This window comes from Rhipicephalus sanguineus, chromosome 8 (genome assembly GCF_013339695.2).
Source record: "Rhipicephalus sanguineus isolate Rsan-2018 chromosome 8, BIME_Rsan_1.4, whole genome shotgun sequence".
Lineage (NCBI taxonomy): Eukaryota > Metazoa > Arthropoda > Arachnida > Ixodida > Ixodidae > Rhipicephalus > Rhipicephalus sanguineus.
Window position 1 is genome coordinate 2,055,847 of NC_051183.1, and position 25,425 is coordinate 2,081,271.

At 47.3% G+C, this 25,425-nt stretch overlaps 1 protein-coding gene across 1 annotated transcript in view; it reads left to right on the forward strand.

Moving 5' to 3' along the window:
- The first annotated feature begins 2,640 nt into the window (after positions 1-2,640).
- Positions 2,641-25,425, forward strand: part of LOC119402493 (glucose dehydrogenase [FAD, quinone]) — a 30,047-nt gene continuing 7,262 nt past the window's right edge. The window contains exons 1-5 of the mRNA XM_049418670.1: positions 2,641-2,792; positions 6,527-6,708; positions 8,367-8,569; positions 11,225-11,417; positions 16,667-16,798. Coding sequence (XP_049274627.1) covers positions 6,558-6,708; positions 8,367-8,569; positions 11,225-11,417; positions 16,667-16,798 — 679 coding nt within the window. The 5' untranslated portion in view covers positions 2,641-2,792; positions 6,527-6,557. The remainder of the gene's footprint in view (positions 2,793-6,526; positions 6,709-8,366; positions 8,570-11,224; positions 11,418-16,666; positions 16,799-25,425) is intronic.

Genomic DNA, 25,425 nt, shown 5'->3' on the forward strand with positions numbered 1-25,425 from the left:
TGCTCTCAGGGAGGGGAGGGAGGTGTTCACTGAGACTTTATCTATGTTCGTCTGTGTGCTTGTATGTATGCGTGTATATATATGCATGTAAAATAAAAAAAATTCTGGGGAAGTGATAAACACTTCCCCTCCTGGCTACGCGCTTGAGTTAGTGGAATACGTACCGTAACCGCTAAACAAAGTTTATTGGCGTTTCTGCAAGACATACGCTTTCAGAGGGACCAACCGTTAAAAGGGCACATTATTTGTTCGTTTCGCTGTGAATGCAAGGCCCTGCCAGTATCTCGTTACAAGTTATACAATCTCGTGTGTATAAATTTGGGAACATATAAAAAAAATTGGCGAAGCTTGCATTAAGCTGCTCAAGGCTTCAAACAGCGAAACTGGACGAAATCTGAAGACTTATCTGGTTGCTTCTAGGTTGTTTCTAGGCCTTGGCTAGGTGATGCAGGTTGTTTATAGGTTGCTTATAGGTCGTTGCTAGGCTTGAGCTAAGTGATGCTAGGTTTTTTCTACGTTGATGCTCAGCGCATAGGGGTTCGAGTTAAACCACGGACAGTCACAGACACGACATGGATGTTTAAACTCCAGAGACAAAACCTCGCGCTGAAACCAAGCATTCGCACCTCTCATAGATCTGCGGGCTGCGGCTTCTAGTTGTAGCTAGGCAGAAACTTGTTGTAGTTAGGTTGAACTCGGTAGAAGTTGGCTATATTGAGGTTAAGCTTCGTGTGGCTACGTTGAGCTTGGCTATATCGAGGTTAACTTTGGTAGTATCTACTTTGAACTTGACTATATCGAGGTTAAGCTTGACGCGGCTAGGTTGAACTTGCTATTAGCTAGGTTCAGCCGGGGTGACACCTATGTAGTTTTTCCGGTAGTACCACCTACCAATTTGATGATGATGATGATGGCCTCTTGATGCTGGCGCTCAGCCACAAAGAGGGATGGGCCAAGAAGCGGGCGGCAGGATCATTGAGTTAAATACTTATGAAGCTAAAGGCAAACGCTGTAACTTTAGACTAAAAGAGAAAAAAAAAAAAAACATTGCTAATACTTGAAAGTTCTATAGAGCAAACAGTCAGACTATCAGATGTGATGTTTGACGGATGTAACAACGGGTTGTAATATTCAAATCAAATCAAATCAAGTCAAATCAGTTTTATTTACATCCTGGAGATGTGGGCAAGCTTGGGCAAAAAGCGATACAATTCGCTTGAGGAAAGCCCAAGCCCCCATATACAGGGCATACAGTAGGGACACACAAGGATGTCAAAATGCAATCAAAGAACAAACTAGCGCGTTACATACACGAAAAAATACTATCACACAATCAAACCAACGCGTTACATGAGAAAAAAAAAGAAAAAGGAGGAAAAAGTGGTTAACGTGACACTTTAAACCTTGTTTCTACAATATTTACGACTACAAAGCTAAAGAGTATGTGTCAATGTATATATGTACAGATCGTCAACAGCTAAAGATAATTATTTAACACAATAATTAATCCATAACAACAGGCAAACATCAAACAAACAAAAAAACAATGAAAATGGCGGCCAACCCCCGTCCACTTAAGAGGGTATATGTGTGCATTTAAACGTGCGAGCGTCAGTCAGCGCCGCCAGTAGCCATGACGGCGAATGTGGAACACTCGCCGCGGTAGCTCAGTTGGTAGAGCATCGGACGCGTTATTCGAAGGTCGCAGGTTCGGTCCCTGCCCGCGGCAAGCTATCTTTTCGTCCACTTTTCTTTCTTCACAATTACCTTACATTTATTACTAAAAACATCCCCTATACTTTCCTTGGCATTATTGTCTGTTAGTTCTCATTAATATTGTGTATAACAAAGAAAACGAGCCCTTCAAATTAATAATTCTTTCCTTTATATATATATATATATATATATATATATATATATATATATTTGCGCACACACTGTCCATGAATCCCTAACTAATAATACTGCTTCTACGCTAAGTCAGCATGCAGCTAGCTTGATTCTCATATGCTCTGCTGCGGCTGTGTCTTCTGCGTTCTGTTCGTCGTCAGCAACGCGCTCTTCGAGAGCAGCTTTAGGATTCGCCAGTTCGGCATTACTGTAGCTGACAGAAGTTGTCAGAACTAAAATCCCCATTCCTGGTAATGCAGGTGCGGCCGCCACGGCGGTAGAGTGGTTGCGGCACTCGGCTGCTGACCCGAAGGTCGCGGGTTCGATCCCGACCGCACTGTCGCACTTCGATGGAGCGGAAGTGATAGAGGCCCGTGTAACGTGCGATTTCAGAGCACGTTTAAGAACACCAGCTGGTCGAAATTTACAGAGCTCTCCACTACGGCGTGACTCATAATCATATCGTAGTTTTGGCACGTAAAACCCCAGATAATCTTGTTATCCCTGTAATGAAGCTAAGAGGATACGGCGCCTTTCCCTGAATTCTTCTCGAACGAGGTTCTCTGAATTATCAGAGTGAATGTGTAGCGGCGTGTTCTGCCTTCGCGGCACGTGGAGCACTCGCGGATCTGTTTTTGCGCCTCACCGTCAAAAACAATGTCCTTGCAGCGCTGGCTAGTGCGAGACGGCCATTGTGCTTAGCACAAAGCGAGTTATTGGGCCCGCCACGAAGATGGACGCAGTTGCGGGCGAAGCTCGTGCAAGAACTACGGGACAGCGTCGACGTGGAGACAACGTCGCATTTGCCCGCCACGTGTCTTCTACACGGAACGAGCCCGGGCCCGTCGGTTGCAGAGAGCCGGCCAGGATTACATACGGGAGTCGACTAGTCCTTCTCCGCGGTAAGTGTACGCTTGCGAGCAGGGATTTTGCTTATCACATTGACTTCGTCAGAACTTTTCTAACTGAGGAACCACCAAATCTGTATCGTTGTGCAGTCGAACCCGCGTATATCGAACTCGCTAAAATACGGAAATCACTTCGAGATATCGTATAATTCGATATAAAGCTTCTAAAGAATTTTCCGTGTTCTTGATGCGAGTTTTGGTGCGCGAAGTGGCTTCACGGAATTGCTTCGCGAAAATGCAAGGAAGGCGGATGAGGGCGAACAACGGGGATTTTTATTTAATAATCATTTTTGCGCGGTTTGTTGCAGGCGATGGGGTCTATATGCAGGGGAGGGTTGTAGGCGAGAAAATGCGGTATCGATACGACCCTCGCACTGACACCGCTCACTTTCTCAAATGTATGCGGCAATGTCCCCTTCCGTGAGAAAAAGAAAACCACTTGTGAGGGGAAGCCAACTTCTTAGGGCGTTTCGCTCTGCCCGATGTTCGATAAATCAAGTGTTCCGGCTACTTTTATTCGATGTGACCACAAGTTTTACTAATGCATTGGCGTTAAAGCATTGTCATGTTCGAAAACAGTTCGATATAAGGGATAATTTGATTTAGCCGAGTTCGATATAGACGGGTTTGACTGTACTGGCAACAGTTGTTGCGTATCAGTACAAATTTTTTTAAGGGCAGTAAACAATGAACTGAAAGAAGGGATGACATATGCAGTGACTTGCTCGACAGCTTGAGAGCAAGTTGCATCTTCATATCTTCATCTATTACTTTTATAACAAAAAGCTTGCCACATGAACGTACCACTGTGCTGTTCCAATATTTTGGAATAATTCCGCACCACAGGGATTCACTAAAACTCGCGGAAAGCCTTAACTGAAGAATGTAAAGTAACAGTGCAAAAGACGACGGACGAACACACAGAGAAAAACGAGCGCTGAGGTGTGTTCTCTGTGTGTTCGTCCGTCGTCTTTTGCGCTGTTATTTTACGATCATGAGTAACCAACTAGCCCGATTTACCGCCAAACTGAAGAACGTAGGGCAAAGTATCCGACCTCGTACCCTAGTCATCTCCATCTACAACAAAATGCATGTCACATGACCGTACCCCTGTGCTGCTCTAATATTTCGGGAGAACATCGTACCGCAGTGCTTCACTAAAAGTTCCGGAAAGCCTTAAGCGAAAAACGTTGCGGCAGGCAGATGAAGGTTGATGACTCGTGCTCAAGGCTCTTGAAAACTTGCGGATGAATAGAAAATGTCAGAAACTCTAATAGTTCTTAGAAATTTGTGCAGAGAATGTGGACCCAGTCAGTCTGAGGCATGACTGTTCGTTAAAGCCAGTTTAAGTGAGGCTTGCGTGGCAGGTACTTCAACGGTCCCTTACAAGTTGTGAACACCTCAACTACTCTGCGATCGGGTGTTACGAACGCTCATCAATTGAAGTCTCGGAAGGAACGATGCATGTGGTCAACGGTTTAGTGATATGATCAGAATTTACCTGTCCACGTGGCGTAGCCGAAAGTCGTTCGTTTTACGCGAGTGTGACGCGAGACTGACGTTCTGTGCTAATCCGAACGAACAATGTGGTTTTGGCGGAGTATAAATATTCCTGCATTTGCACACTACATTTATGTATTATGATACAATGATAAAACTGTGTGCCTTCGTAGAAGGTACCACACGTTTAGGGAGTATATGCACTCGGTGCCACATGGTCAGCAGGAGATGCGACAAACGTGCGGATGATGTGCTTTCATCTCCGCATCACATCCTACGTATACAGCCCACACACACACACACACAAAAAATCATCCGCTAATGACGTTCTCGCGTCGGTCATGGTGCAGTTCCAAATCCTGCACTTAACGCAGCTCCTGAACCCTGAAACCTGAAGAAATGTGTAACACGGGCAAACCAGCGATTCCCTTGGCGCTTGCCACCGCCTCGTCAATCGAGCGCTTGCCGAGGCAGTGGCGCCCTCTTTTGAGCGGCCCGGGTGTCAGCCACGTGTTTCAGAAGCGTTTTGCGCAATTTTAGGTGTTTTTTGTATTAGATTATAGTGCTCAGGAGATCTCGGCACTGTTGTCTGGCGCCGGCTACTGCTTTTCACATATTGTAGTATACGGTAAAGTCATAGCAACGAAAAGTAAAAGAAAATACGTAAAAGGTTAGCTAGGCTGAGCTCGTATATAGTCCATTTACATAAAAAAGGGAAAGAAACACACACGAGATACAGTCTCGTCACGTAACGGTATAATTCACATAAAATGTTCTCACACGAACACTGGATATGCTGTAAATAACACGTTATCTTTTCGTCCACTTTTCTTTCTTCACATTTACCTTACATTTACTACTAATAACATCCCCTATACTTTCCTTGGCATTATTGTCTGTTAGTGCTCATTAATATTGTGTATAACAAAGAAAAACGAGCCCTTAAAATTAACAGTTCTTTCCTTCAACGAAACGTCCAGTCACATAACGGTATACTGAAGTTCGTAAATTCCACTCATATGGACACAAAATGAGTTTGCACGTGAAGCGACGTATGCATGAAATCATGTATGATTTCATGTATGCATGAAATCATCTTTTGAAAAATTTTAGGTAAATTACTGCGATTAATTCGCAGTCATTTCTGCGCTTTACATTATTTTGGACATTTTTATTTTATTTTGCACTCCTTTTTGGGCATTGTTGACCTTGTTTTATGCCTGTATTGACCACTGCGTGACCATGCGACATGACCCGATGGATGGACGACTAGCCGGGCTCCTAAAGCGCTACACACTTTAACGCTCCGTGAAGGTGCGTGACCAGCGGAGCGGACAGTCACACGCCCGCCCCTGTTCTCGTCGGCGTTCCTCATAAGCGCGCAGCTTATCGGGCGTTCTCACAGTGCGCAGTCGCCCCATAGTTGCCACGAAGGATCACGCTTACGCAGCGCCTAGATAGACTCGAGTGACGTGGTGAAACACTTACGAAAGCTCCGACGGCTTCCTTCCACTGAAGCCTTCTGCACCGCATACGGTGTTACACTGCCTCCGAGATCCGCCCGCTTTCGACCGATGGGCGATGTCAATTGATGTAGTGACGTCATCGTCACAAATTTTGGTGATATGGGACGTCATGATGACGTCTAATGATGGCGTCATTACTTGACGTCTCCGCTCGCTCGAAGGAGCTAGTTCTCGTGGGTTTTCAATTCGAGGACGGACGCGGACGGGAAATCGGGTCACGTGATGAAGCTTACGTAAGGAAGGCGACTCAAGCAGTAAACTGAGAGTTGGTTACGTGATGAAGCATACGTAAGGCGGGCGCTTCAAATACTGCATTGAGAGGGGTCACGTGACGAAGCATACGTGAGGCGGGCGACTGAGACGGTAGACTTAAAGGGGGTGTCATGCAATGAAGCTTACGTAAAGCGTGCGATCCAGACAGATTGGGAAGAGGGTCACGTGATGCTGAAGGAGAGTGAGTGTAACGAACGGTTTATCACTTGTCTGATGTATAATGAAAGGTGACGTGAGCGTGACGTCGGTTAGACCGAGCCAATCAGGATTCAGCTAGTAGTATAAGAGGAGTGCGGGCAACAGCTTCGCGTTCCGACGGCTTTCACTGCGTGGAAATGGCTGGGATTTTTTTGTTACGAGGCATAGCTATTGCTCGGGTTTGGACACCTTCCTAAGAGATGGCGTTCCACTCATTGCCAGTATTCGCAGGAGCTGACTTTGCCAGCGGTGGAACGCCGCCATGATCAGCTCTGGGACGATCCCGTTCGTGATTCCCAAGTGGGGCGCCTTCCTGTTGGCACAGCTGCTGTCGATACTGCAGATGAGCCAGCCGCCCGACATTAACTACTACCACACCGAGAATCTGCACGAAGAGTACGACTACGTCATCGGTCAGGCAGTGACGCCCCTCATTGTTTGCATCTTTAATGGCTGGCGCAATGCAGGCTGGCTGACTGTTACATCCTCATGACTAAACATACACACGTTATAATTCCGTAACGTTGAGGGGGGTTTTAGCCTGATCTATTTGTATGATTGTGTGAACACCTTGAAGAAGGTGGGTCCTCCAGTCTAGGCTGCTGTACGAAAAAAAAACAGAAATAATGAAGTTGTGTTTCTCCTCCTGCTAAGTAGATTTATCCTGTTGAAAAATCATATCTATCTATCTATCTATCTATCTATCTATCTATCTATCTATCTATCTATCTATCTATCTATCTATCTATCTATCTATCTATCTATCTATCTATCTATCTATCTATCTATCTATCTATCTATCTATCTATCCATCTATCTATCTATCTATCTATCTATCTATCTATCTATCTATCTATCTATCTATCTATCTATCTATCTATCTATCTATCGATCTATCTATCTATCTATCTATCTATCTATCTATCTATCTATCTATCTATCTATCTATCTATCTATCTATCTATCTGGATAGAGAGATAAATAAGAAGGCTCGACTTCTGCTGATCACATTCATCATGAAGCCAACAGGGAGTGATAGCGTACGAAAGCATCAGTGAGGGACATGCTAAGTCGTTAATTAATCCAACAAGGCAGCGTTGCTTAACCGCATAACGAAATAAGAGAGGTTAAATGAAGTTATGAGGCTACTTGTGTTTTCTCCTCATTGCTTTATTTGCTTTATCGTTCCCTTATTCAAATAAGCAAAAACTTAAGAAGTAATTTTCTGCATGCTTTCCTTGGCTAATCATTGCCTGTTTGCTTCTGTATATATACACATTCGTTCACACACAGCGCCAGTTTTCGAAAAGCATGGACTGCTAATAATTAATAATATCCGATACAAAATATAACAATGGTTGTATATCACGAAGTTAAATCTAACCCAAAGGAACTTTTCAAGAAATTTCTCGAGAAGGATCACAGCAACAATTTAGGACACATCATCTGCAAGAAAGATACGCTTCGTACCAAGTATGGTGCGCAAAAATTAATTTGCCAAATTCCGCACTTCCTTAACGAGCATCTCACCGGGATGACGTTAATTGAAGAAAGCTCCGCCATTCATGTCTTCAAAACACACACACACGCACAAACAGACACACAATACACACACACACACACACCTTCCTTCTAAAAGTTCAAACCGAACTTCACATCACTTTCGATTCTTCCTCTTATCTTTTGTAACTCGGATATGCTACACTTGCCGTTTTTTTATATTTTTTATTAGCTATTGTTGTGTGCAAGGTGTCTTCCTATATTTTTTATTTTTTTGGCATGTAAATTATAATCACGCACATATTTTTGCGCCTAGTGGCTTGATTTTTGAAGAAATTGCGATGTGCTTGCTTTTCCAACTAACGTTTATATTCCTTCTCTCATGTATGGATGGTTTTTACATGTGTGCACGCGGGTGATGGCGCTTTGTCAGGCTTTCTGTGCCTTTACGCCGATCCCCTAGGCAACTATGTCTACTGGTCGTCTGAAATAAATATCACTGAATTCAGGTGTACATTCACATACATATATAGTACTATGCGGTAATAGTATTGACGTGGGCCCCGTGCAGTTGGCGGTGGTTCGGCGGGTTGCGTGCTGGCCAACCGACTGTCGGCCAATCCGTCTGTCAGCGTTCTTCTGATCGAGGCCGGTGGACCGGAAGACGCCACGACGGACGTGCCGCTGTACGCGCTACTCCACTACCACGGACCATACGACTGGAACTACATCACCGAGCCGCAGGAAAATTCCTGTTTGTCTCTCAAGGACCACGTATGTTGGAGGACTCCGTTCCTGTTGCCCGATAGCGCGTACAGAGTGGACGCGCATTAAATATCCCAGGCAGGCTCGTTATGACGTACTATCGTGAGCAGTATGAGCTGGAACACCGAATTCATGTTTATTAGATGCGAAGCATCTTATGGCGGAGCTCAGTCCGGTGGGCGGCGTGAGCATCCTTACTGCGCGTGCGCAAACACTCTCCACACATCTCCTCTTCACACACCTCCTCTCCACTCCCCCTCTCCGCTCCCCCTCTCAAACATGGGCTCGACATGCCGAAACGCTGCTTCGCATCGCCTCATGATCCCCTTTAGCGGGAGTTGGTGTAATTTTTAAGGATTACTTGTAATGTACTGACATGCACGTGATGTATTGAGTTGCAAGAGAGAACTTTCCACTCGAGCATTTGGTGTTATGGACACTTTTGTGCCGGGCACCTGCGCTTTGCCGCTCATAGTACTCACGACCATACACTTGGCTTAAAGGGGCGTAGCAACACTTTTTCCGAGTAACTTTGAATGACCTCTCTATCCGAGTTTATTGCCTCAAGAATCGACTGCCGCCAAATTCGTTATAATCCGTCAAGTACGAGCGGGTTTACGGGGATGTGCCACACAACTGAGGAAGCGAGAAGCTACATCCATACGTCAGCGCGCGTAATGACCTTGAACACTTTCGTTTCTTTTCTTTTCCTTTGAGCGCGTGGCTTACATTCAGTGTGATCACGAGCGCGCTGGTGTAATTCTATATTGTGTGCCGGCGCAAGCAAGTCGCGGCGCCCCACGGCGGCCGTGTTACAGCTATCCAGCTCGCGATGCTCAAGTCAGCCAATGGCCGAATGATGTCTAACGATGTCGTAAGCCCAATAGCGCTTATGGCATCATTTCTCGAGTGGAAAGCTAGCGAATTCTCACTGACTTGGAACCTATAACTGGAACTTCCGTGCCGCATGCGGCGCTATGATGTCAGGCTCACATGTTCGCAGGAGCCTAGACTACCGATCGTCATTATTTTCTGACCACGTCCAAAAGTGTTGCAAGGCCCCCTTTAAGACGTGTATTAACGGGTGCCGTCACCGCCATGTACAGTGGCCGCGTCTTTTAGATGCGAAGTATCTTAGGGCGAAGCTCAATCCGGTGGTGGTGTGCGGCGTGACCACCCTTACTGCGCATGCGCATACCCTCTCCACACACCTCCTCTCCACTCCCCTCACCATTCCCCCTGTCATCTACCCTCTCCCCTTCCCCTCTCCACTTTCCCTCTCCCCTCCCCCTCTCCACTTTCCCTCTCCCCTCCCCCTTTCCACTCTTCCTCTGAAACGCGGGCTAGACATGCCGAAATTCTCTCCTGCGCAACGCCGCGATGAGCTCGAGCGCATGCGCGTCCCTCCCCTTCTCTCTCCTCTCCTACGCTGCCCCCTCTCGCCCGCCTGTCGACCGCGTTCCCCGCTCGCCCTGTGAGAATTAATGGGCAGGCTAGATGGAAGATACGACGCGCGTAGCGTCGCTCTTAGCGTTCCACGACGCGAGCTCGGTAGCATGCCCAACGAACGCCAACGGAGCGCGATCGTGCAAGTGCTCCGGCTTCGCATCTACTCATGGTCCCCTTTAGCGGGAGATTGTGTAATTTTTTTACTTTTTGTTTCCTCCGTGCAGTAAATGGGACCTGCACCCACGTGCTTAGCAGCGCGACACTTCTGTTGCTACAGGCAACAAGGCCGGTCATGCTTTGATATCCAGGCAACAATGAAATTTGGCAACGTCAAACGACAAGTGTCGTCCTCGCTAAAAGATCAGATTGCCATATTCGATACGGCTGATCACCGATAAGCCCACGATCGAGAAAGCATCATTTATTGGAAAACGGCGCATACAAATGCATGCGTACGTGATCGGTGCACCTTCGAAGGCCACATTGCTGTACACTCGCCGGCGCCGGGTTTTGCGCGTACGATGCCGCCGCCACCGAAATCTAGAGCTCATGAAAAGCTTCGCTTGAAAAAGGAGAAGGAAGCAACTCAAGAAAACAACATGGAAATGAGCGGTTCACTGACAAGGGTTCACTCCTCACTGGAAAGTTCATCAACACACTTTAGATTTGCGTTGCGTACACAGTACAAAAGTTTCACTGCCGGTTCGAAACCCAGTTGCAGCTAACCGAACGCACTCTCGGTGATTATGAATGTATAGCGCGGGGGGGGGGGGGGGGCACATGCTGAAAACCCTGACTTTTTGAAAAAAACACCTATTTTTTATTATTTCTCTTGGTTAAAAACACCTACTTCGCCAAAATTGGGGGGGTTGTGCTAAGGCCCCCCTCCCCCACTGGCTTCGGGCCTGGTATAGCGCGTATTTGTGTACTATAGGGTGCGTCGATGCCAGGGTTCTTTTATACAGGGCGATGAAAAGTCCGGCAGCGCCGCCATATTGTGTCGGAGCATCTAGAGACGCGCTAAGCTGGCAACACCACACAACGCTCTCACGTGTGTCCGCGTCCATCTTTCCGAGACAATATGGTGGCGCGGTCAATGGGTGTCACCACCGTCATGACGGGAGCCGGCGCAGGCATCGAGGCACCCTATTGTGTACTAGAGTTACAGTATACGACTCCATATGTACAGTAACTCTACTGTGTACCGGAATGCAGCGCAGCCCGTGGCCGCGAGGCAAGGCTCTGGGCGGCTGCAGCGTCATCAACTTCATGCTGTACGTGCGCGGCAACCGGCGCGACTACGACAACTGGGCACACGACTACGGCGCCAAGGGCTGGAGCTACGATGAGGTGCTGCCCCACTTCAAGAACATCGAGAACTGCCACATCAAGGCCTATTCGGACAACGGTAAGCATGCGAATTAGCACGACGCATCGTCGGCAGGAGTTGTGCGAGTGATTGAGGGATATTTAGCAGTGGTAAAAAGGTGGGCGAGTTGGAATCGTGCGTACTTGGAAAACCAGCGCGAAAATAACGGGTACACACAGAAAGACACAGGAAAAGCGCTAAGGACTGAATTTTATTGAACAAAGCTGAAGACACGAGAAACCAACACCATGAGTGCGCTGGATTCCGGGTCACGCGAAAAAAATTTTAAGCATGTGTACCTCGCAATCTAGCCAGCAAACGGAAGGTTCAGATAAGCAGTCATCACGCATCATTTTGATAAAGAACGGTTCCGCGATTTCCCGAGCCCTTTTATAGTTATGCTTAAAGGAAACGCCTTAAAGGAACGCCGACCTCACATCTTTCAGATCATTGCAGGTTATGGGGGTGTAATCCTTTTTAGAGCGCATCTCTTAGGCACCCGTTCCTGCGTTGAGCGTCGTCGTCATAACCGGCAGAGCGAACGAGGATGAAAGAGAGCGAACGCGGAGCGCGGCGGAGGATGAAACCCGGCGATAGCGAGGAAAGCGTGAGGAGGAGGGAACAACAGTGGCGAGACAACGCGTTCCGCGGCGGCCACCCACGGCGCCACAGTAGTGCGCGCCGTCGTGCGGTCGCCGATGACGTCATCACTAAGCTATGCGGCGAGCGCGTCCACCGATACCATATCTGGAAATAAAGCGCTGCATGAACGGAGGCCTGTCAGCGGCCGCTGTTGTGGAACACGCCCACGCGCTGCCTTCCGCGGTCTCATGGTTAGCGAGGCATTCGCGATACGCTCCGTCTGTGGCGGTTGATCTGAAATGGGCTGCACGAAATTGCCGCGCCAGTCGCGCTGCTCACCGCGTTCTCTTCTAATCTAAACCGTGCACCTATATACAAAATAGTCTCCTAAAGAGCTGCGCTCAAAATTCGCATTAGGCAGTATCGTAATCGTCGGTGAATTTTTTCACTAACACACTCATTATCTTGAAGCACAAACATAAAAGGGCTCGGGAACTCGCGGAAGCGTTCTTCGTCAAAATGATGCATGATGATTGCATCTCTGAACCTTCCATTTGTTTTCTAGGCTGCGAGGTACACATGCTCAGCCAAGTTTTTCGCGCAACCCAGAATCCAGCACACGCATTCTGTTGGTTTTTCGTGCCTTCAGCTTTGTTCAATAAATCTCAGTTGTTAGCGCTTTTCCTGCGTCTTCACTTTTGCGTGTGTCTCCGTCCTTTTCGAGCTGGTTTTTCAAGTATGCAGCGGCATTTACTTCTGCGTGACACGGAATCATGGAGACCGTAACGTCTCCAAGCACATCGGTCAGATGTAACAGGCGATCCTTGGTATAATACAGTAGTATGGGGACCATAAGTTAGTTCGTTATATCCATAAGCGTGCGCAGGGTTCCCCTTCAGGGGGGGGGGGCGAAGGTTCGTCGCAGCGCCCCCCTTCCCTATTATGTCAATGTATGCGGCTGCCTTTGCGCCCCTCTTCTCGCCCCCACCTACAATGTATAGGGCTGACTTTGCGCCCCCCCTTCTCGCCCCCTTGCCCCCCCCCCCCCTGCGCACGCCTATGGTTATATCCGATATTCGTTGTAACAGTAGAAATAGAACCGGCTCGAAAATATGGGCGATCTGGCTCGCGCAACAGTCATAGACACAAGAACGCATTATTCTGTGCTTCAGACCCAATATAAACGAGGCAATCCATAGTCCATACCTGTCTCCGTGTGGCATTTCAAACGGAATGGACCGGAACATGAAACGGTGAAATTGCAAGAGAACAAAGTTTGTTTGCAAAACAGGCGTGCGTTCACATTTATTTGAAAAAGGATGTGATTTTTATTTTTAACAATATATTCAATGTCACAACCACATTTAAAAAATGTGGTTGCGAATTGTCTTTCAATGTTTATTTCACTTTTTATGCTGGCTCTCGAGTTTTAACCCTCACGCAAACCAAATTTTTCTTTGTCACCGCCGACACCGTGGAGGCTCTCGCGTTTTCGGTTTCGTTATAGAAAGAATAAATGCCGCTGAAGTGAAGCGTGACCAACCAAAGTTCATATTCAGTTCGCTATAACCAATAATTTGTTATGTCACTTTTCGCTCTGACGAACAAAATGCACACATCCTCTGGTTTCCCGCCCACACACCCGTCGACCGCACGGAGGTCAATCTTAACGAGGTGGCGCACAACGTGGCTCGAGGCCTCACGTTCCGAGCTGCGTCTGCGGTTGACACTACCCGAAAGGACTCCCTTGTGAACGAATGGGAGTGGGGGGATAGACTAACCAAATTCAGCGATATTACCCAACACTATAAAATTCAGCGACGGGAATACCCCCCGCCCCACCCCAAACTTAGCCGGGGCCAGTCCGTTCAATGGCGGCAATTACAAACAGGCACCTACACTAATCCCGTAATTATGAAGAACATTTACCCTGATTTGTATACAGACAACTCATGCAAGTATTGCACCAATAGGGCCACACTAGCGCATATTCTCTGGGGAGTGTCCAGCGCTAATACGCAAAACTAGGGACGCGGCCTCCAATGAAGACCTTCGGGTGCGTTGGCGGGCCGCGGTGCTCAGCTCAGGACTAGACAATCAACTCTGGGCGATCCAGCAGGCCAAGGAAGCTGCTGAGAGACACGGTCTCTCGGCCGACTCCTAGGCGGGAACCCAGCCCGGAAACCTGCAGGAACTTATTAAAGTTATTCACTCACTCACACTCACTTTTCGCAATAACGAGGTTTAACTGTATATGGCGTGTGTCAAACGTGCAGTAGGACCCCTAAAAGCGTGGGCTCAACAACTACGTTCGATTGAAAAGTAGAAATAACGAGGGAAAGGAAAGTCGAAGTCGACGGCACAAGAGCTCGCCACCATTGTGATTCCAGCCCGAACAATCTACTTGACCCGCGCGGTTCTTTATCTGTTCTGGTGCTGCAGTGCCCTGTGTCGGGTGTTTTGTATGCGCACAGAATTAGCCCGAAGAGTGTTAATCAGCGCCGCTCACGGCCATGACACTCACTATATACTTTAAGCTCAGTCGTCGTGCTTAGCTGGCAACAGGTAGCAATACCCTCTTCGTTGTTTTGCTATATATGCTACAAATCGATAGCCGTTCGTCCATTCGTTGTCTTGTATGTTTGCGTGCTTCTAGACCCTTGCGAAGCGCAATACGAAACGTATGGGTTCAAATGCCTCATAAGGTAAGTTGTATTCACGTGCACTATTTGTATTTCTCTAGTATTCCGATGGCACTTAGACATTCCAGGCCCATTCTTGCCGTTACCGCCGCCTTTACGTTCCATATAAAGTCTAAATTGATAACACCGTTCCGCGCGTTGTATGTCCTGTCTGCGTGTAAAGCGTCCGAGGCCTGCCGATGATCGCAGCTCGAGCAGAGAGGAAACGCGCCTGCCATCTTTCCTCACTCGAAAGGTGCGTGGAGATACGAGCAGGAAGGGGGGGGGGGGGGAGGGGGGGAGCTGAAATGCGCACCTTGACCGACTGGGCGTCGTTGCCCTCGGTCGCGTGCTCCGTATCCTGTGTGTTTGGAGGGGATCCGCCGATGGCTCACAGCTTTGTACGCGTTGTGCTCTCATCGTAAAGTATGCGTTGAAAGCATAGAAAGTATGAAGGTCTCTTAGTTCGCTAACCCGCCACGGTGGTCTAGGGGCTATGGTGCTCGACTGCTGACCCGAAGGCCGCATTTTCGATGGAAGCGAAAATGCTTGAGGCCCGTGTGCTTTGATTTAGGTGCCCTTTAAAGAAACCCAAGAGGTCAAAATTTCCGGAGCCCTCCACGACGGCGGCCCTTCATAGTCACATCGTGGTTTTGAGACGTTAAACCCTAACAATTATTATTACTTCGTTCGCTGCAGCGGCCGTGCTTCTTAAAGGAGTGAGTTGCTAGCCTTACTCCGTATAGCATTCCAGTTTGCTGCTATGGGATTCATTGCGTCGCCCTTGTGGCAAAACTGTGACTTTCAATTCAATGTCTCGAATGAACGTAACAGCTATGCTTCCATTCTCGTACGGTTTCACTATTCTCGTACGGTTTCAAAGCGGTATTCACACGGGGGACAAGTCCTCGGGGGATAAAGGCGGAGCCTAGTGACGTCAGCTCGCGAGGAGAGTTCCCCACTCACGTGGTCGAGGCGATGATGATGATGATGATGATTATGATGATGATGCCTGCTGCCTCTTACCTTTCGAGCGGGAGATCAACGGGTTAAGCCGGATCGGGCAAATGGAAAAGAAAAAAAAAAGACAAAGCGAAGGTTAAGTTTAGAAGAAATTGAAAAATGTAGAGAAAGGGAAAGAAAAAGATTGGTCAAATCTAATGCACCCTCGGCGCATCATAGCCGCCGCTACCGCCGCGGCGCGCGCGTTTGCGCGACATGTTTTTTCCACCAGTATTCGAGCCGCCGCTTCGTAGCCTCCACCGCTTCCAAGCTTGGCGGCTCGCCGAATGCGCGAAAACCGAGAGCCCTTGACAACGCGCTGTTGTCGTTTGTCGCGCCAGTCGCGTTTTGTCCCGAGGTGTCAGGGTCCTGAGCATCATGTATCGCAGGTCGCAGGCCAGCACACTCTAGCACAATGTGCCGGATCGTCTCTTCTGCGTCCTGGCACAAGGGGCACATCGTGTCAAGCTCGGCAGTGTACCTGGCGCGCAGCGAGCGTGTTCCTAAGTACACCACTTCGCGTTGTCATAAAGTGGAGTTGTCATAAAAAGCCTCCTTAGCAATATCTATCTTTCCCTCCTGATACCAGGCCAGGGCCCTCTTCGCTCGTCCCGACTCCCTCCATCTCTCAGTCTCCAGCCGCGCTAACCGATTCCCGTACCTTTTTCCTTGTGTCGCGCTGGAGGGGGGCCGTCAGCCGGATAGCCTCCACCCCGTATCGCTCCGACAGCGAGCGGGTTCGGGCGACCCATTTCGTCCTTGTCCGACCGGAGGTGTACGTAAGTACTTGTACACCTCCCGGGCCCAACGGCCATCTGGCAGGCCGTTGAGGCGTCTCTCGTACGAGAGTTTGGCGAGAGACGCCTCAACTATAAACTATTCTGTGCAACTCTTAGAAACGTAACAACAGTTCGTACGTAGAACGTAACGCTTGAGGACGTAAATTACGCTTGTACGAACAGATTCCTCAACGACCACAGTAGGCAAGAGTGTTTTTCTATTTCTTTATTTGGTTTTGCGCAGGTTATCACAGTACAAGTGGTGAGTTGCCGTGCACCTACCCGGACACCCAGACCCCTGTGAGCGAGGTGTTCCTGGAGGCTGGCCAAGAAATGGGCTACCCCCTTGTCGACTACAATGGGCCCAGCCAGACAGGCAGGTGCCTCCCCTTGGTCTCGCTTACAAAGCCGCCTGAACCCTAACTACAGCCGGCAACAAAAGTGTACGGGACACGGGTTTGCTTAACCCTTTCCCTACCGGGTATTTCGGGCGAAACGACACAAAAATACTTACTTTTTTATCTGCCTATTCAATTCTGCGTGTCTTGAAACGTGTGAAAAGTTATTCAAAGGCGCCTCTATTCTAAGGATACACGCAAAACATCTTTTTTTTTTTTGGAAATGGGCCGAGGATTGGCTGCACTGCACTGCACCACGCAAGGTGCCCTAACCTCTCCAGTCTTCGGTGCCGAAAATGTCACTTTGAAATTAAGAAAAAATAAAGCGCAAGGAAGTGAGTCCGTGAAAACAAACCTTGGATGCCCCGGTGGGGGTTCCCTTACATCTAAGGGCGTCCACTACTGATACGTGGAGACGCGGTCGTTGTCAGGATCCGATGGCTTTAGAGAAACTATGCTGCTATGTGTAAGTCGCTGCCACAGACACAGGGGAACTGAAATTCTTCATTTCACGAAACTTCGGCAAACGAAGACACTTTTTTTTTCTGAAACGGAGCTGTTCCGGCACGCGCGCACCACTCGCGCACACAGGAGGATGCCATTTTCCAATTCTGTTTACACGAATCAAGTCCCTTCTCGACCAAAATGCATGCTTTTAGCGCGTTTTTGAATTTTTTTACTGCGCTATCTCTTGAGGTCAAAGAGGACACGGCAAAATGAATAGGGGAGCTTAACTGCGGCGCCCCCAAATGCTTGCTTCATGGTGGACGAGCCCAACTCGTCTTCGGCGGGGAAAGGGTTACGCAGAATGGCGAGCTGGGCAAGTTGGTCGATGTTCATCGTGAAATAAGAACAGCGCAACAGGTTAGACACAGAGCAGAGGAACGCTGACTCGCAACTGAACTTATTTTAAGAGGAAAAGGAATAATATAAAGACAGAAAACGGAAGCACATTACATCTTTGCACATGAGAGACATATACGAAACATGAGACAGCGTACTCAGGTCTTTGCGGCCAAATTAATGATCGTATTCTTCATCAGCTTTCACGCGCTTTAGATGCTGATTGACGAATGGCTGATGCACTTGTTGCTTACACTTATGTAAAATGCTTCAGCAATTTATCTGGTGCGCTGACCTATGCGTTTATATCTTGTGGCTTGGGGGCAATTTCCTCTCGTTTGACCACCCGCTGTACAGCCGCCTACTTTCTTAACCCGAACGCGTGAGCGTCGACCGCCGACACAATAAGCGCCGTATAACGGAGCACAGCGGCGAAATGAACGATAATATATAGATATAGTATATGTATGTATATATATATATTATATATGCTACGCCCACTGCAGGGCAAGGCCTCTCTACGTTATACCTACAAACACCATGTTATACCTACAAACTTCTTAATCTCATCTACCCACCTTATTTTCTGTCTCCCCCTCACGCGTTTGCCATCTCTTGGAACCAGTCAGTTACCCTTAATGACCACCGTTATCCTGCCGACGTGCTACGTGCCCGGCCCATATCCATTCTTCTTCTTGATTTGACTATGATATCCTTAACCCCCGTCAGTTCTCTGACCCACTCTGTTGTCTTCCTGTCTCTTAAGGTTACACCTATCATCTTCATTTCCATCGCTCGCTGCGTCGTCCTCAATTTAGGTTGAACCCTCTTTGTAAGTCTCCAGGTTTCTGCTCCGTAGGTAAGTACCGGTAAGACGCAGCTGTTGTATACCTTCATCTTGTATAATGCTGCGATATCCTTTCTTTCGACGGGCTTGTCTTGTGTGACCGCGAAGTGCACCCGAAAATCTATCTTTATTTGAGGACATTGTAGATAGGAAGCACGTGCAAAGGCAGAGTCACTTCACGCGCTTTAGACCGGACCACCTTAAGAGCCTTATCAACCTATAATTGAGCGTAGCTGACAGCGTTGTTATCGAATGAAGATAAACACAGTAAAACCGTAAACAATAGGCGAGCATTTGCGCGTGGAATTCGCTGAATGCGAGTACCCGTTGCGCAAACGTCAATGACGGAGATTGGGGGTAATTGCGACCGCGAAAGTGAACGAAAACATTTCTTTTACATTGCTTGAACGGCCAATGTGTTTGTTCACGATATAAGCGATTAAATGTGTCCGTTGCTCTGCAGATTATTAAACACGTAGCTTTTCGATATGTAGAGGACAAGTACAGTGTCCATGTTATCGCATTAGCATTTTGATTATTTAATGCTTATACCTCACTCGTAGTTAAACATGGCAGTTACATTTAACAGATCATACCGGCGTGATAGGTCATAGAAGTGTGTGAATGACGTAGTCAGCTATGTAACAATGATATCTGGATTCTGGGATTTGAGTGCCAAAGCCATGATTGAATTGAATCGATTTGAATTGAATTTTATTGCTCACATTTTTTACAGAATGTTTGCATACGCTGCGTGGACCCATAGCCATAGGCTAGTTTGGGTCCAAAAAGAAACATTTTATAAGGCACCTCGGACAATTGTAACTAAGAAAGTTATATAATATCTAATGAAGCATCAACAAAGAAACATTACAATACATAAAATAACAGCACAAAGTGTAAAAAAAAGGAGAACCGTTACAACAAAGGAAAGAACGAAAAAAAAAACACCTACTTACATACTGAAATTGACACAGTAATCAGACTAAATATGACAGGACATTAAAACTCAGTACATTCCTCTAAATAGTGTTTTTTTTAGTGCCCTAGTGAAATTAGGATTAGGATATGATTATGAGGCGCGCCGTAGTGGTGGGCTGTGGAAATTTCAGCCACCAGGTATGCTTTAACGCGCAGTGACATCGCACAGTACACGGGCATCCAGCATTTCGGCTCCATCGAAATACAACCGCCGCGGCTGGGATCGAACCCGCGACATTCGGGTCAGCAGATGAGCACCGTAACCATCTGTACCACCGAGGCGCACGGTCAGCTGTGTGGAAACAATATACAAAACATGAGGACTGGCACCGATGGTGCATCTCTTCGAAAGAAACGTTTACATAGTCAGCGAATAGCAGCACAACCCGCCGTGGTAGCCACGGCGTTGTGCCGCTAAAAACAAGGGTACGGGTTCGACTCCCGACAACGGCGGCTGCAATTTCGTGGGTGTGAAATCATAAAACGTGTACTCAGATTTAGATGCGCGTTAAAGAGCCGTGTGGTCAAAATTTATTCGGAGGCCCCCACTACGGGGTGCTTTATATTTATATCGTGGCTATGGGACGTGAAATCCCTGTATCAACTTTAGTCAATACCATCACGAACTTACGGCTGTAAATTGAGAAAGCGACACACGCTTGCCCTGTGAACAAACTATTAAAAAAATTAAGGTAACTGCAAAGATGCATATGCCAAGTATTGTTACATTAATGAAGAAAAATGTGACATAACTTTAACCAATATTATCATTTCAGCAGCCCACATCTCAGCAGTAACTGCGAAAATTTCGGATTAATGATACTTGAAGGCCCAAGACATCCTTGAAGATACATAACAGCCGGTAATGTGCTCCTCGGTCCCATCTAGCCGGAATTTGTTTCTGGATTGGCCGAGAAGAAATGACAGCTTTCGAGCGCCGATGGAAACGCGGAGAGAAGATTGAATGTACTCGGTTCCTAGTTTCTTTGGGCATGGTTTCAGGCTATTTGCATGCGCGCGAACGAACGTCAAGGGGAGAGCTTGCCTCGGCCTTCAGCGAGCGCTTCCACTAAGGCACTCCCGTTCTAAAATTAGCGCGGAGCCGGCGATAGACGTTGACAAGGTAACGCGCGGAGTCGCTTTTGTGAAACCGAGGGGAAATCGATGCTTCCGGAGCGCCGGTACGCGGAAGTGCACTCGGGGAACCTTGACTCTCCCGCCGCCAGCTTTCCTTGTTTTCACAGCGAGGCTCGGTATAACTCGCAGAATCCAGTGGTCGTTGCGCGCGAGGAACCCGGCGCCGGCGAGCGTAAGGATGTACGGCTTTCGAAGCCGCTACGCCAGTCACACGCGTGTTTCAAAGACGATAGTCTTTCTTGGGGAACTTAAACGCAGAAATTTCGGTCTGTCTTTCTGTTTGGCGGCACGTCACCCGATTCAGCCACCCGGCCAAAGTTGAACCACTTGCTTACCGCTCACCCATCTTGAACTGGTACGGCTGTTCATACTTGTGAACGTTGTCGATCAAAAAGTAAATATTACGCATATCTGAGGCGCAACATCGTTAGGTAAGTATAAGGCGGTGTGTTCCTTTAATAGAAAATACATAGATATGCAATTTTAAAGACCCTAGTTTCTAAGCTGCGCTGGAAATGCGACTGCGCTGGAACTTGTCTTCCTCCGTGCCCTCTGCACAAACTCATGTTGTGTTTCGGTTTCCGTTCAGTATTGCATTGTACGAATGACAGGGGGCGTATCTATCTATCTATCTATCTATCTATCTATCTATCTATCTATCTATCTATCTATCTATCTATCTATCTATCTATCTATCTATCTATCTATCTATCTATCTATCTATCTATCTATCTATCTATCTATCTATCTAGCAAGCAGGTAGCCGCTTACGACTTTGTGCTCTCCTGGCCGATTCGTTCAAAGGACGTATGCCAAAACTGGTATGGCACAACATGACTGTATGAAGAACATAAATGATAGGTCATAACATGAACGGCACGATTTACATGCCACGGTCTGCGTGCTCCTGCGGCCGTTTCGTTAACTTGATATACACCAAAATTGGCATGGCATGAGAAGATTGTATGAAAAACATAAGCGACAGGTCCTATCGTGGAAATCATGATACGCATGTCATGTACATGATTTAATGGCACGGTCTCGGGGCGCCCACGGACGTTTAATTGTATGGATATATACCAAAATTGGTACCACGAAGCATTTCTCTTTGGCGAACATAACTGACAGGCGGTAACATGAAAATCATGACATGCATGTCATGTACGCTATGACATACGTTCCCCGCTAACGGTGCGCTTGCGGCCGTTTCGCTGTCTTGAGATGTACCGAATTTCGTATTGCGTGATGTGACTGTGTGAAGACATAAGTCCCATGTGGTAATATGAAAATCATGACGTGCATGTCATGGAAAACGTGATTCACATGCCACTCTCATGGTGCGCTCGCGGCCGTTTCGCTAGCTTGATACACACCAAAATTGGTATTTCATGACCTGACTGTACGAAGAACATAAATTACAGGTGGTAACATGACAATCGTGGTATGCATGTCGTGTAGGGAATGATTTACATGCCACGCTCATGGTGGGCTCGCGGCTGAACTAGCTTGACATACACGAACATCATTATGGCGTGAGCGACTGTATGATGAACACAAATGACAGGTGGTAACGTGACAATCATAAACATGCATCTAATCTACGGCATGATTTACATGACACTGTCTTGGTGCGCTTCCGGCCGTTTTGTTAACTGGATATATACCAAAGTTGCTATGGCATGACATCAGTGCGTGGCGCACATAAACGACAGGTTATGCATCTGTATATACCAGAATATATGTTTAATTATATTAAAGATTGCACATGTGTGAGTGCATGACAAACATGCGATATACAGTGATCTAGATGTCATCACATGAATGCCTTCATTTGCCTCAAAGTGAAACTCGGTGATGTATGCAGCTCTTTGCTGGCTGCTTCACATTACATCGATTCCCACAGTGCGTGGGATCTGCCGCATTTTTTTAGATGCGAAGCATCTAATGGCGGAGTTCAATCCGGTGGTGTGCGTCCGGACCACCCTTACTGCGCATGCGCAAACCCTCTTCCCCTCCCCCTTTCCGCTCCCCCGCCCCTCTCCGCTCATGATTAGATCTCCTAGAATAGGGGGAGTGTCCAAAGCGCCGCGCGAATACATGGGAGGAGCGAGGGCCTTTTTCGGTGAACTTCCGCGCCGCGGCGCTGCCGTGCCGGACCCGTGGGCTTTCTCCGCGGCGGAAGCCGCGTCAAAGCGGCGAGCGTCTGCTACGCGCGTGATATCTTGACCGCTATTAGCTAAAATTGCGGAAATTTGGGCAATATTTAATACTGCGTCACTGCAACATAATACTGCAGCGATTCATCACACAGAGAACGCGTTTGTTAGTTTGTGTGTTGTGAAACGGGGATTTTGTATATATCCTTTCAGCTGGTTTGTCACCGCATTGGTCCAAACTTCCGCGGCTGTTTGAGGAACGCATCCTGCGCATACTTAATCGTGAGAAAAGGCGCTTAACTTACTTTCGTGTGGAATGACGAATGTAAACTTGCTGCAGGAGAGAATAAACTGGAGATAACCAGGAGAACGTAGCACATATGCACGTATTAATTAACTAGCTCATGCATGCTAACGTGTTTGCACCCTTCATATCCTATCTTTTATTTCGTGCATTCGATTTGTTTTACAAGGCTGCCTTCAGCGCTCTGCTGTTTCAAGCCATTTCATGCGAAACCGAATGTGCCAGTCGGCGTGGCCGCGGTACCAAAAGTAAAAGATTACTCGCGTAACTCGCGTCTCGTTCACTTGGTATACACGAAAATTGGCACGGAGGGGCACGAATGTACGTATGCCCAACACGACCGATAGGTCATGGCATGACTAACCTGACATGCTTGCCATTTGCATAACGACTAACAATAATAATATGGTGTGTGGCGCGCAAGCCCGCTTTCTTTAGCCAGAAATAATTTTGACGATGTGTGGTCTGACGATTTGTTTCCGTCAGGTTATAAAAAACGTGGTGGTCACCAATATCGTTGTCAGCATGTTAGACTTACCCATACATTTTGAAGAACTGACCGCATAGGTGAAATGTATGCGAGAAAATTACATGAAAAAAAAACGTGGTCTCATATGCATTCGTCTGAGATGACTCGAAATCGAAAGCCATTCTTTTTCGTCAGGACGATGCATGATCCTCCCTCTCCCCTCTCCGAAAGCTTTCTGCACATAACGTGGTTCGGACTGCCGACAGGATCGGAGGCATTGCAAGCTTTTCTGCACCTAACCTGCTTTTACATTGCCTCCGTGATCGGCCTCCGATCACGGAGGGCAATGCAAAGCGACCATGTCCTGTGATGGCGTCATCATACGACGTCACGTTGAATGAGTCATAGTGACGTCACAAATTCTGTCGACGTCATCGCGTGATGATTTTGTGCATCACTCGTGTTGCCTACGCGGGACGCCGACGGTCACTTTTCGTGTTGATGAGGCATCTAAGGCTTTAGCCTTAAAAAAAAGACAAACCAAAGAAAATGAAACGGTAACAGCGCAACATCGTGTATGCCTCACTTCACGTTACGAGCGATCGCCTGAAAACAACGTGATTCTCAGTTCAGAGCAGCTGATTGCACGCGTCTGCGGGACAAAAGAGGCTTGCTTTACCCGTCTGGTCATCTCTTATATTTATTCAAGAGATGAGCAGACTCGCTATTTAAGTACTCCGGAGCTTCAGCACGAAATCGTGGTGGACGCCATATTGAGGTCATCAGGAAAAAGCGGGAAATTGCGGTCGGGTGCCTGTTGGCGCGCACTCAACTGCCGCGGAAACAATTGTATCTTATGTGACTACTCGCCCACATCTTTTTGTAAAGTCTCTGAAGTGGGCGAACGCTAACCTCCGAGGGCCGTGAAAACATCTGAAGTTGAGAATGAGTTGTTTGAAACTGTTTTCATTCCGTATGGTGAAGGCATCAAGCAATGCACGCATATCGCGCGATCGTTTCATACTGACGTTCAGCGATACAATGCGACATGCGATAATATATATATATATTATCGCATGTTGCGTTTTTTCAGGCTAGGTACATAAGGGATCTCTGCATTTGAACAATTTTCTGAAGTGATTGAGATATTACACTTCTAGTTGTCAATTTCTTACCGTATTTTCGTTTCGGCAGCTTGTTACAGCAAGAATGGGGGCATTTGTAACTTTGTTTAATGATATCTGGATATTTGTAAAGGATTTTCTATATTACGCACTCTTATGCAAAAACTTGGTGGAATAAGGCTAGTTTATCTGCATTGCTTTTCGTTCAAATGTTTGCTTACGGTGAGGTCTTGTACGCTATCTCAGAAGCAAAAATAAGCCAACAGCATTGCGGTCGTATGGCCGTCTGATCCTTTTTTTTTCTATTTATTGTTTCCCTTGCGTCTTCCCGGTGTGCTCCGTCCATAATAAAGTGCTAGTGGAGGCTAATGAATGTCGAATAAAGCGGTGTGCATATGGCTAGCAAACCAGTGGCGACCATGAGTAAAAAACTCGTAGTATGAAGCGGTCACTGCGCGCAATTATTTCAGCGACTGCGCGTGCAATTACTTTTTTTATTACTCTTAATTCGTGCATGCGTGATGCTATGCCCGATTACTCGTGCGAATAAGGTTTTTTTTTGTTTCTTTGCTTGTGCGTGTCCATTTCGCGCGTTTTTTACACACGCACCAGCGTTCTCGAACTCTGTGACCGGAACTAGGCCACGCTGATGACACTTGACACATGGTTTTTTGCATTCTGTCGTTGCCCCAGCACTAAAAAAACGCTTTAAAGATGGATAAGCTCCATTCCGCACCGCATTAT